A 13,747-nucleotide genomic window follows, 5' to 3' on the forward strand; every position below is an offset into this window, starting at 1 on the left:
CTGATCATACAGCACTTATTGAAGATAACTAGATATAAGGGCAAAGCAAATGCTGGAATGTCAACCTTCTAAAAACCTTAACTGAACTGCAGGGAATAAGACATGTTCATTAAAAACATAATAGAAGGTTAAAACGTTCATAAATAATGAGATTATATTTCTTTAGAAATATTCTAAACGTCTTTAAAAATACTAGGAAAAAGAAATCTGACAATGTAGATACAATACAGGTGCATTATAATTTTACAACAAAACCACCTTGGAGTAAATCTAACTGCAGTGAAGAGCATAAAACTGGGAGAAAACATGCCACCTGCATGAAACATGGAAGTATATCTATGTCACAAAGCAGCAAAACAAACAAACAAAAATACTCTGGTACCACTGGTACTACAATTCCTGTGCTGTCCATAGGTTCTTTCTTACTATATAATTTTTGTGAAAAATTTTACTTTGAAAACAACTACTCAAAATAAAATTTATATTCATAAAGTAAAAAAAGACACTAAAAAATTTAAAATGTTGACCTTTTTTCTAGGCTGTTTAAGTTTCCTTCGTTTGGGCTCCAGTCCTTTTGTTCCCTTCATATTTTCATCTTCAGAACTACTACAGATTTTCCGAGCTGCCTGCCTGGTTTGTCTCTTTGGCGGCTGGAGATTAATTCCAGCATCTGCTGTCCAGTCAGAATATTCACTTGATGAATCACTGTAGATAATAAAAAGTTGTAAGAAAGAAAACAGCACTTCAGTTTTCACACAATGGAGTGAAAGGTCCAAACATGCAACCTGCTCTTCTGGTTATGTGGAACAGATGTCAGGATTAGCACAAAATTTCTCTCTCATGTGAATTTAAAGAAAACCTTAGTGCCCTCTAATTTATGTATTTCAGCAAATTATTTTATCAATTGCAAACTCACAGTAAAACTACAGTTATGGCTGATACCTATTTTCATACTAATTATTTCACTGATTCATAGACTGACTTCATAAGAACTGACTGCACAAATGCATGAAAAATTTAGAAAACTAGAGCACTCTTCTAAAAATACAGTTCTGACTTCTTTAATATCCAAATAACAAACATACAGTATTTATATTAGCTGATGGCCCTTCCAGCCATAAAAGCATAACATTAAGAATAAGAAAAGAGACTGTAAAAATTGTACACAAATACATACTGACAACAGAAAAAGTTGGAAACAGAAGATATGTATGCACTTCTATCAATATTTCTATCGCATATGACTAACTGGCATTGATTTTTTCAAGCAGTTCTTAATTAAAGACAAAGTTTTCGTACAAATGGTCTTTCAAAACCATTCTTGACTTTGGGGTGGGGGGGGATGCGACACGGACACCAAACCCACAAAAAACTACAATATAAAATGCTCCATGAAGGACTGGAAAAAAAGTCAGTCTTCAAAATTAAGAAATTTTCACACTGGTTTTCTGTTAAATACTGTTATAAAAATTTCTACAATTACTTAGTCACTCATAAAAGTATTTGTCTGTTCACAGACTCCACAAATTTTGTTGGTTACCATTTTAAACTACCTAAGCGTACTAGACACTTTGCTTCCATCTGTCATAAGGTGTAACAAATCTGTACTGACTTGTAGTCACAGTAGCACAATACTTACTTAAGTCTTACTTATGTCTTACTTAAATTACTTAATAAGCTAATGTTAACAATTAAGAGACCAGTAAAGCTACCTGGAACTGCTTTCACTTTGCCATGCTGCCACAGGATCATCCATAGATGCATCACTTGTGCCAACAGTCTCATCTTCCTGTATTAAAAACAGAAGCTTTCACTTTGGGGCCAAGTTTAAAATGTATCATTTTTGTTCGCAAGTTGTAGGACTTGTCTCACCGGAGGAAAGCTTTGTATTTAAGGACTGGTTTAGCTTAAAGTAAGTCCACAATTTCTTTCTGTCTCTTAATTAATATTATACTACGTGCTTATGTAATTCCTATAGAAAGAGATGTGAATTTTAATGGCATTAGAACCATAGAATGAGTTCTTATTTAAGTGTTTGATTAATAAATTTTAGTGTCAAGTGACCAGCTTTATAGCTATTCTGTACATTTAACGCATTTGCAAAGTGACAATGTTCAGTCTCTTTTTACTTTGCATGCTTAATGAGAACAAGTTATATTTAATCCGGTATATTTTAAGTTCTTCCCTTGCCAATATCAATGATTAATACCAATACTCAATCTCTTTCAACAGCAGTCTACAGATGAAGATGAAATCAAAGTACTGAATATGACCTAGAATATATGTGCTGTGTGAAATCCCAAAATAGCAAGTGGTTTAACACAACCCAGTTAAATTTACTTGAAAATGTTTCAGATTTCCAAAAATACCCAACCTGTTTTAAGCTAGTTTTGAATACTGTACGGGCATTGAGGTAAATGATCCTCCACTCTCCAAGATCAACATACTACAGTAACACCACAAATCCAAGAGTCAATGATCTGAGTGTTTCTTCCTACGTGGAGAAACTTGAAGCCTTAATGGTAAGAGCGCTCTCAGCACATCTGTTGTCAAACCACGCTATTTGTGAACACAGAACCTATTGAAATAATCGCTTGATATATCAGACCTCTGAGGAGCTGTCTGATTCTTCCCGTGCACGTGCATTTCGACTTGCTCCTTGCTGACTGTGTTCTATGGTGGAGCGTGTTTGGTAGGCATGCTGGCGTTTGCGTTGGTTTCTTCTCAAAGACCTTCCACTTCCTGGTTGGTAATCGTTCTTTTATCATGGGACAGGAGGGACAGAAAGAAAAAGATTAGAGATTTAATAATGAATTACACAGTTAAAAGATGCCTCATTAAAGCGACTGTATGTTGTATCCCATTTACAAATGACAACTAGGAAATCTAGAATTAGAATTGAAAAGATATCTTTTACACACTCGTGGTTCGTTACAGTGCACGTACAGGTGTGTTTTTTTGGTTCAATATCATTTCTACTTTTTAAAGTAGCAGTCCTTAGAAAGGAAGTTATGGAGAAATATCGTTTTTTCTGAAACATACCTGCAATGTCTGGGTAAGATAAAAGCTAGCCACTTAAAAAAGCGTGGCACCTCTAGTATTTCTCCTAGTTTCCACGAGTCAAACTGAACACCCACTGTGGCTCTGCTCTTTTCCCTTCCCAGCATCTTCCCACTGCCGAAGCTTTAAGGATAGAGATTTACCACTGCTATTTGCATATTAGAGTATAAAGACAGACAAATTACAGTTACAGAAGGAAGACAGAGAGCCAGAGAAACAATTAGTATTATTGAGCTTCTCAATCCTTTAATAAAATTGGTTTGGCATGAGAAACAATTAGTATTATTGAGCTTCTAAATCATTTAATAAAATTGGCTTGGTGGTTTTTGTCTTTTTTTTTTTTTTTGCTCAAAACTGCCTCACACCCAGGTTCTCTCTTCTAGTGAATTAACTCACCCGTTGTAAGGTGTGGGATGGCTTTCTCTTCTTTTCAACAGTGTATAAATTAATTTCAATTTCACCTTTGGCAGCTCGACATTCTTCCTGGACCCTAATTATACATAGGAAACATCCATTTTATTCAAGAAATCACCATATAACTTGACAGTCTCATTAATATACACATTAAAATACTTCTGGTTCCCTTGCTATAAGAAATCTGTGCAAAAGTCCTCCTAGCAGCACCCACAAAAACTTCACTCCTGGAATCACAAGTCAAGGAAGCAAACTTGTTAGTTGAGCATGCATAATTATTTTCAAGTAAACTGAAATGTATTAGAATTATTTTCAAGGTTTTTTTTTAAATAAAGCTGCAGACAAATGTGGTATTTGAACTACTGAAGAAAGATTCAATTGTGAAGAGAAGGAATTACTACTTCGAACTCTCCAGCAGAGGCTACCACTCTAATCCTAACATCTGGATTTTGAAACAAACCAACCAACCAACCAACCCCCAAAGCCAACACATTTCTGAAAAATCATTTTTTAAAACTCGTAACAGGTGTAGGGAGGAATCATTAAACATTACACAATTTAATCTTTTTTTCCTGTCTCACTTAAGATCTTACTTGCTGATGCCTGGAGGAAGCTCATTCACCACAACTCTCCTGCTCCATGCCATGAGATCTCTCTCCGTTGCCATTTGACTTCGGGGAGCATTGTGATGCATTTGCCGGACCCCTTCAATCTGACCACTTCTCCGGAGACCAACGTTTGGTGGAGATGTAACATCCAAACCCGGACTTCGAAGAGCTAAGGAAGAAAAAGATTTTTCTTCACTTCTATAAACCACCAATAAAATCTAGAATTTAAAGTTTAAGGACTGAACAGAGATTCTTTTTTGGCAATAAACAACACTTATTCTACGTTAAGTGGCTTTGTCTTTTGCTTCAGATGAACATTTTTGTGTATTGGCCTCGGACTACTGGAGATGCATATGCTACTGTAACATCACTGTGGCTTGCTATATCTTAGACATATCTGAGGCAAGCAAAGAATATAATCCATGAGAAAAGTTTTAAAAGGCACTTAAGTGACCTTCAAATCAAAGCCTTGTCAACTGCTTAAAGGCTCTGAAATCATGGATCTTAAATTCTATTGTACAGGAAGAGATGACGTTGACATCTAAAATAATAGACTGCTGCAAGGTTTAAGGTTTCTGTTCTACCTCCATTTGTGCTGTGTTTGTAACACTTATCTACTGTGCCACAGGCACCGCTCCTTCTCTGGGCTTTTCGTCAGGTGGTACAACAACGCAGTGTGACATACTCAGGAGAAAACAGACACTTTAGGTAGCAAAGTGAGACAAAAAGGCTGATAATATCAGAATCACTGGTATCATTGCCTTAATTTATCTCATCATTTGGGAATGCATCAACACAATTTCCACATGCTTAAATATAGTTCACCACATGAATATATTGCATTCACATTTGTGCAAACCTATATAAAAAAAATTGGCTATTAAAATATCAGGTACTGTATACATACTCTAAATTACACAAATGGGCAGTTCATGTAGCAAAGTCACTGATCAATGGAAGTTCTACAAGGTAACTACTTTAATTTCTGTACCACTCATACCTGGAGATTCCCTTTCACACAACTACAGGGACATACAAATAAAACTGAAAACGGGGATTGCACAACACATCAACCTACTATAAGAAGCAGAAAAGACTTCTTGTGAGTTGAAGCTGCTTTCTAGGCCACCTTCTTGACAATACCAATTTAGATCAAAGCAAGTGTATTTTCAGCATCTTTCACTAGTATTTTTCCTATTCCTTCCTGAATTTAAAGACAAGCAACTCCAAATCTATCAATCCTAACGAGCTTTGCCAGGAAATCTAATTCAAACGCGTAATCAGTCATTTAACCTAGAACTAATTTATTAGCAGATGTAAATTTTTTAAAAGCTCAGGATGACTTGCAGCACAAGTCCACAGCATCCACTCTCTTACATCAACCGCACTCAGTAAGCTGCCTCGCAGTCAGCTGTTCACATCTGATTGAGTTTGGTCTAAATTTTTAATCACTTTGTGTATTAAAAATAAAATCACAGTAGCAGAACACTTACCAGGAGAACGATCTCAAGCTTTCTAAGGAAACACTAAGACAGAGCAGACACATTTATTTTATAAACACTGATGCTCAGCCTTAGCATTTATGCTGCAACAGGAAGCCATTAGTCTGTCACAGCATTGTATTCCCTTGACATTCTCTAATTATACACTGTTATCTTGACATTATGCAGTTACAAAGTACCATCTCTGTAGTGACTGATATCAAGACAATACAGTGAACTTTATGTTTATTTTTTAGGTAAGGTTTATAACAGGAATAATTACAGTCTAATAGTTCTAGGTAATCAGATACAGCCCAGTCAGACCATTATGTGCCCTCAGCTGCACCTTAAACTTTTAATTCCTCCGCTAGCATCAGCTGAATGTCCAAGTGCTCCACACAGGTTAACAAGGTGTGTAAGAACAAGACAGAAAAGCATCCTCAAAGACATAGTCCCAGAACTTACACTAAAACATTCTGATTAGTACATTACGGTGCTTTAGGAAAAGAAATGATGGAGGTAAAGAAGGGACACTTACCTCCATTAACAGAGTGGGATCTATTGAGTGGAGGATTTGGAAGAGTTTCTCCTTCATTAATTAGTCTCAGATCTTGCTCCCTCTGTAGCTCTCTGATCATTCCATCAAGGATACTCTCATCCTGGTCATTAGTTTGCTGCCCAATGACTTGTTCAACTACTTCACCATCACCTTGACAAGAATAAAGCCACAACTGCTTACAAAATGACTTCTGTTTTACTAAACACCATAGAAACAATCAAACTTAAAATTATGCACAATTGTCTGTCTGCTCTGCAAAACATCTGATCACCAGCTGGTCTTCTGCTCTCATGTAATAAATGGAGGCAAAGTTTAAAAGAGAAGTTATAATAAAAACCTAAAATAAAAGAGCACACGTAAAATATAAACACAAACCCTTAAAAACAGCAGAAAGAAATAATGCTTCAGTACGTAATAATGGAAGATCTCTTCCGGAGACCAGCATTTTTCAAAAGTTTACATCTACAAGGAAAAAAACCTGTTTTAAGAAACAAAAGCTTTTTTTTCAATATCTGTCTTACCTTCCTGCTTCCTTACTCACATACACAGTTACACTGAAGCTAATGGGACAATACTTCATGCATGCTGCCATACACCTGGTAGAAGTCCACAGATTTCAGAATACTGTGGTCTCCTCGTCTTGCCTCCAGTCAGGGTAATTCCATACACTTCCTTTATGCCATAAAGCCACCCTATCTCCTCTTCTACATCTATACTGAATTTAAACCACTAGTTTGAGAAGACAACTGAAACAAACAAATCCTTACAGTATCATCCTACTGAGCTGGTGCTCAATACTGTGCAATACATGTATTATGCATGAGTTTTAGACAGCATACCATTAGCTACGTATCCCAGCTGAGGAATAAGTTGTTCATCCTTGCAATTTTCCCTCCCTGGTACCAGCCGCTGGAATCTCGTGGGATGAGGATTTCCATCAACATCCACCAAGAATGGAGGAGGCATAAGATGTGGAGCCTGTTGAGTCTGTTCGTCCAACACATAGTTATTTGCATCACGGATCAGTGGTCGGTAATCCGTATGGAAGAACATCTGATCTGGAATCTGCAAGACAAGCAATCTAGTAAATAAATCAATGGCCATTTGCAGCTGTCTTGCTGCTTTGGAATGGCTCCCATACCACAACTCCTACACTTAGGATCAGCAGAAGAAATATTATGACAGAGAACAGATTCCTACCACAAATGTGGTTTACTACCATGGCCTGATGCAAAAATTCAATAGTAAAATATGCCAACAGAGGTGAACAGATAGAAGTTAATGCTTTGTTTCCCTGTCTAGAGATTCTCGTCTAAATCTTTTTGATTTAGGTAAACAGCAACTGCTTCAAGATCTAATTACTATTTTGTCTGGGGCAGGGCAAGAGAATAAACCGTAACACAAATACTTCTAAGACAAAATTAGGTCAAGACACAGAAGAGTTTAAAATTAATTTAACCCACCTTTTCATAATATTTATTGCATCCAAACCCAAATAGTAGCAGATGTCCATGAGAGTCTGTGCAGGCAAAATGCTGTCCATCTGGTGAGAACTTGCAATCAAAAACAGCTCCATGGCCTTGGCCCTCAATCTGTATACAAGCACAGAACATTCCTTTCACAATCATGCATTCTCTGCAAGAGCATTTTTACAAAAATTTCACCTGTGCTCCACCAAGTATGTAATCCTAATTCTGTGTAATTTCTCATCTCGCTCGAGACTGATGTGCACTTATATTTTTTACACTTAATTATTAAAGCTCCACTGAACAACGAAGTAAAACCTTGCATTTTCTCTTTGTCCTGAAACTTCAATACAACTTTTAATGTATGTTCTGAAACAATGACCTAGAAGTCTACATTTTATGTTAATGGAAGACACAGGGCAAGCCCGCACCAAAGATCTCAGACATGTATTGTCTCCGTACAAGCAGGTTTCACAGCCCCAAGTTCCAAGAGGCTAGCTCAGGTCCTGAAGCAGTACAGCTGCATTTGCTCAGCACTGGAACCAAACCAACAAACCTGGCACTGGGCGCATTAAGATAAAAGCAGCACAGAGCCAACCATACCATTTCCCAGACCACAGCATTGTGCTACAACACACAGGCTTACTGGTTTTCATTGCTCTACCCTGGGAGTCACTATCATCTTTTGCACGGTATAACCATGCCCATACACATGAATAATATTCAGATGTAACAGATCCCATGAAAGACTTGCTGCTACACTTACAATATGCAAAAACATACCTTGATATTTCTTACTGAAGAGTACAGGGTTTTCTTTTATATGTAGGAGTTTTCCCCTAATCCTGTTGTAACATTGGTCACAATAGGTATATAATGAAATCTGCTTTTGCCTTAAGATCAGTTTTACACAATTGTGGAAATAACTAACTAGCTAGCTAACTAACTAACTAAAACCCCAACCCTTCCCTGATCATTCTTACCATGTTAAAGTAATTGCGAATTTTTGTTCCTTTGTCTATATCCCAAACAAAAATATTTCCATCATGACCCGCCGAAAGTACAATCCTTTGGTCAAACGGATGGGCTTCCAGAACAAAAACTTCATCATCGTGACCCTGCAATGAAAGCATGGTGAAAAAGAAAGTAATATTTCTCCATGTCATATCTCCAAACATGCTAGTATTTAGTGTGAGGACATCTCAGTTCAGGTAGTCATCCATGACAGCTCAATTTACTGGATCTTAGACTAGAACTGTACTTAGTCAACATTTCTGTCAGAGGCTTGGCATTATCTTTGCCCACTTTGTAAGTGCCTCGGACTGCAGCTCAGCACAGCTGAGATGGACAGGGACGGGGAGGAGGAAGAAATCAGCAGCAAGGACAGCTGCGGCCCTCTAATCTGGGCACAAATGGTGGCCTTCAAAGGGCTCCCTTGTCAGCCAGCAATCACCAGGGTCTAGCAGCATTTTGGTCATCAGCTCCTTTCCCCGTGATACATACTCCTCCCAATAAATGTAAGACAGGTGGCATACTTCAAGACAAAAAACTCCTCATCAGGGGGAACGATGATGCAGTTTAGCCTCAAATCAGTTTCAGAGTTGAACTATAACCATTTGGGATTACCCACTTGAATTTTACTCACAGATAAGCTGTGAAGAAGCTGCCCTGTGGACGAGTTCCACACTTTGAGAAGGAAATTGTTGACTGCAGTGATGACAGTGGCATCGTATCTATCCCAAGCCACCATAGTAACCTTCAGTTTAGTCACCTTGTCCTCCCCAGATGCTACATTGTTCCTAAGGAAATCAATAATTTAAAGAAGAAATAAATCAGTAACGACATACAGAAACGTTTAACAGTCCTAATTCAGTATGAAATTAGGGACAGCATGGCTGCCAGCACCGTGACTACTGGCTAATGCAGGAGAATGAAGGATGGCTTCTGTAGCGGTAAAAACCGGATAGAGAAAATATTCAGTACCACTAAGATTTAGAGAGTTTTATTTCCTTAAAAAGGACAAGTTTTTCTTCTGTTCTTCTTAAGTGATCACCCTTGCCTATCCCAATTCTTTCTTTCAAGCAGTTCAGTTCTATCAAGTTTTTTCCTACAAGGCATTTTTCTTATCAGTCATTAATATGAGTAAATTCTATAATGAGCAAGAACCTGCTAAATAAATCCAAATCATACTTCGACAGCGTATTGGGTTTTTGTGGCAAGGTTTTGGTAGCAGAGGGGTTACAGGGGTGGCTTCTGTGAGAAGCTGCTGGAAGCTTCCCCCATGTCCGACAGAGCCAGTGCCAGCCGGCTCCGAGACGGACCTGCTGCTGGCCAAGGCCGAGCCCATCAGTGATAGCGGTAGTGCCTCTGTGATAACATATTTAAGAAAGAAAAAAAAAGTTACAGCGGGCACAGAAATGGCAGCCGGAGAGAGGAGTGAGAACATGTAAGAGAAACAACCCTGCAGACACCAAGGTCAGTGCAGAAGGAGGGGGAGGAGATGCTCCAGGCGCCGGAGCAGAGATTCCCCTGCCGCCCGTGGTGATGAAGACCATGGTGAGGCAGGCTGTCCCCCTGCAGCCCATGGAGGTTCACGGTGGAGCAGATCTCCACCTGCAGCCCGTGGAGGACCCCACACCAGAGCAGGTGGGTGCCTGAAGGAGGCTGTGACCCCGTGGGAAGCCCACGCTGGAGCAGGTTCCTGGCAGGACCTGCAGATCTGTGGAGAGAGGAGCCCACGGAGCAGGTTTTCTGGCAGGACTTGTGACCCCACGGGGGACCCACGCTGGAGCAGTGTGCTCCTGGAGGACTGCACGCCGTGGAAGGGACCCACGCTGGAGCAGTTCGTGAAGAACTGCAGCCCGTGGGAAGGACCCACGTTGGAGAAGTTCGTGGAGGACTGTCTCCCGTGGGAGGGACCCCACGCTGGAGCAGGGGAAGAGGGTGATGAGTCCTGCCCCTGAAGAGGATGAAGCAACAGAAACGACGTGTGATAAACTGACCATAAACCCCATTCCCCGTCCCCCTGCGCTGCTGGGGAGGGTAGGTAGAGAATCCGGGAGTGAAGTTGTGCCCAGGAAGAAGGGAGGGGTGGAGGGAAGGTGTTTTGAGATTTGGTTTTATTTCTCATTACCCTGCTCTGGTTGATTTGTAATAAAGTGAGTTAATTTTCCCCAACTTGAGTCTGTTTTACCCGTGACGGTAATTGGTGAGTGATCTCTCCCTGTCCTTATCTCGATCCACGAGCCCTTTGTTATATTTTCTCTCCCCTGCCCAGCTGAGGTGGGGGGAGTGATAGAATGGCTTTGGTGGGCACCTGGCGTCCAGCCAGGGTTAACCCTCCACAGACAGCTAACTTATTAAAAATGTAACTATATGAAATATAAAGAATTCCGCAAAGCAAAATGCCTAATAGATTTCTCCATTTCTGCCTTTTGTTATTGTGCATATTCAATTACAAGGCCATTTACAGAAGTCACTTGAGGATCTCAAAAAGAAAAACACAAAACCCTAACTGAACCTGAGAACCAAATCACCATATCTCACCTCTTACTTGAAAACTTAAGGAAAAGTACAATGTTAAGAAACATGCTGGACATATATATTAGCATATCAGCATGTGATCAATGAGGTTCTACTAAAACCTCTTTCTGTGAGATGAACTCTGACATTCTTACTTTGTATATAAAATACTAAATATTCCGCAACTATTAGAGTAGGGAACTACCAATGTATTAATCTTTTCTTTTGGGGCCTAATTAACTGTGTAACTTAACAGATAGAGCCACGGCATTTTCAATACACAAAAAACATGCACTGAAATTAACTCAAAATGGAAGTAAATAAATAGTTTTCAATACAATGGAAGATTTTGGCTTTTGTGTAAATGTGGCTATGAAGTGTATTCTGTTTCAGTTTGGTTTACCCTGTCATTTTAGTAGCCATATCCAGGACCACACTCTTCCAATCTTGCTGCTGATAGTGCCATATTCTTGCTGTTCCGTCTCTGCTTCCACTGACAAATCTTAAGCTATGGAAAACAAAACAAAACAAAAGTAATGAAATTCTGAATAAGGATAAGTCACCACTGCTTTTGGTCTAATACCCACATGCCCATCATAAGATCTTATTTTCTCACTATTCAGTAGCTTCGCTATGGAGTTTTCCATCCTCAGCAACAGTGTGGGCATGCTAAATCCTGTGGCAAGAATATTTAGGAGCTTGGCAGAGGACTGTCATTCACCTTAGAAAACGTCGCTACAAGCACTTACTTTTATGTTACTCTGCAACAAACGTACACACACACATGTACACAAGTATATATATACTTGTATATATATACTTGTCTTACTCTCTATATGCCCACACATAGGCGTGTTTAACAACTCATAAAATATCCATGAACTACTGCCACAGGAAACAGGCAGCTACAGAACGCTGGCAAGCCAAGAGCACGCCCATTCACACCAGCACAGAAGCTAGAATGTATTTAATCTTTTTTCAACACTTATTCTTTATATTGTTTGTGCATCTCTGATCTAGAGAATGTAATTAAAAGACAGTGAGGTTACAATTTTCATATCAGATATTGTACGGTACAAAAGAGTTTATATCCCACAACATTAATTACATTTGGTTACAGCTAGCAGATGGCCTTGGAATGACTTCAATGTCGTAATTCATACAAGCTGCACATTCCCTTTTTAATGACATCAGCAAATCTCTGGAGCAGTTCATAGTGGCAGCAAAGAAAGAAAAACTGCATGCCAGAAGTCTAGCATAAATTATAATACATTAACTTAGGGAGAGGGTGAAGACAGGGAAGGGAAATACCCAAGTTGAACACAAGTAGGTAGCCCTGCCTGTGAAGTTGAATATGAGTATTTTCTTTTTTAAACTCCTCCTTGTTTAAAAAATTCAAGCATCCAGCAAATGCAGTTAGCTACATCATAATGCTTTGGCTATCAATGTCACAGAAATAATTTTTGTTGAGAACTTTTAAAAAAGCTCCTCAAGTAATACATTTTCATAGGATGGCCAACACCTTTAAAAGTATATTCCTTTTACACACAAAATTACATGTAAAAGGCAAGCCTATTCAATTTTATTTTAATAAGTGATTGTTTCCCCTTTTCAGTTTCCCTGATCTGAATTTTTTCATCATGATGAAAAATGGTTAAAAAATGCTTGTGACAAGTTTATTTTCTTTTTGTTTTTACTTCTTTATATTAAAATAAAAAGGAAGCTATCACTTTTCCATTAAAAGCATCACTATAGCATATAATTTTCAGTGACTATGTGACCTAATACCCCCGCTGAGACCTGTGCTCTCACAGTGCTTGGAAGGAACTGTTAGTACAATTATAGCAGTACATTCCCACATAATTTTACATGACAAAGATCTCCAAGTACAGGTGCAGTTCCACTGGCAAAGCTACAGTTTTGCTTGGAAGGCTCCTGCTTGCACATATCCCTTAAACCTCCTGCCAAGCAAAATAAGGAATATGAGCAAAAGCTGGCATAAGCCCATTTACATTAACATGTTGATCACTAATCAAAGCTTGTCACGCCACTCTCCAACACAGCTGTGCTGCAGAAGTTTGACACACAAACACGCCTATAGGCACCTTTATACGTTTTATCATGAGCATCCTGACTTTCACTGCTGCATAAGAGATAGCATCCTGGCTTAGCACAGTTTTAAAAACTGAAAGCTCTGCAGGTTGGAATGGTTTGCTTCATAAACTTTAAGACCACATGATTACTGTTATCATCTAAACTAATTAACTGGAAATTCACATATTTGCCTAGAAATTCACATATTTGCCAGGTATGTCATCAGAGATAAGTAAATTATTATGAATAATAAAGCAGACCAATTAACCAAGGACTGCGAGTTCAGAGAGCATGTGATATGCGTGTAGAGTAACTGTCTCATATACTCAGTTCCAGAAACTAGTCAAAGTAAGTACTGTAGCTCATCATTAGTCACATAAATGAACACAGACTCACACAGTCTTCACTCCAGGAAATGTTAAGATTAAGCCATTGAACGTGACACTTGGTGATGTTAAGCTATCTAGATGTACTGGTGACTCAGTGAAGACTAAAGATAGTGGGTTGCAAGGAGACACCACAAAAATATGGTAGGACACTACT

General features: G+C 38.9%; 1 protein-coding gene across 3 annotated transcripts in view; it reads right to left on the reverse strand.

Moving 5' to 3' along the window:
* The window catches only part of BRWD3 (bromodomain and WD repeat domain containing 3), a 64,006-nt gene that overhangs the window by 20,777 nt on the left and 29,482 nt on the right, over positions 1-13,747 (reverse strand). For all 3 annotated transcript variants that reach the window (XM_029996598.2, XM_029996597.2, XM_041118881.1), the window contains 11 exons: positions 11,514-11,618; positions 9,234-9,387; positions 8,572-8,706; positions 7,586-7,714; positions 6,962-7,187; positions 6,102-6,272; positions 4,068-4,251; positions 3,457-3,550; positions 2,609-2,758; positions 1,713-1,789; positions 528-705 (listed from right to left, as the gene is read on the reverse strand). In XM_029996598.2, coding sequence (XP_029852458.1) covers positions 528-705; positions 1,713-1,789; positions 2,609-2,758; positions 3,457-3,550; positions 4,068-4,251; positions 6,102-6,272; positions 6,962-7,187; positions 7,586-7,714; positions 8,572-8,706; positions 9,234-9,387; positions 11,514-11,618 — 1,603 coding nt within the window. The remainder of the gene's footprint in view (positions 1-527; positions 706-1,712; positions 1,790-2,608; positions 2,759-3,456; positions 3,551-4,067; positions 4,252-6,101; positions 6,273-6,961; positions 7,188-7,585; positions 7,715-8,571; positions 8,707-9,233; positions 9,388-11,513; positions 11,619-13,747) is intronic.

This window comes from Aquila chrysaetos, chromosome 21, assembly GCF_900496995.4.
Source record: "Aquila chrysaetos chrysaetos chromosome 21, bAquChr1.4, whole genome shotgun sequence".
Classification (NCBI taxonomy): domain Eukaryota; kingdom Metazoa; phylum Chordata; class Aves; order Accipitriformes; family Accipitridae; genus Aquila; species Aquila chrysaetos.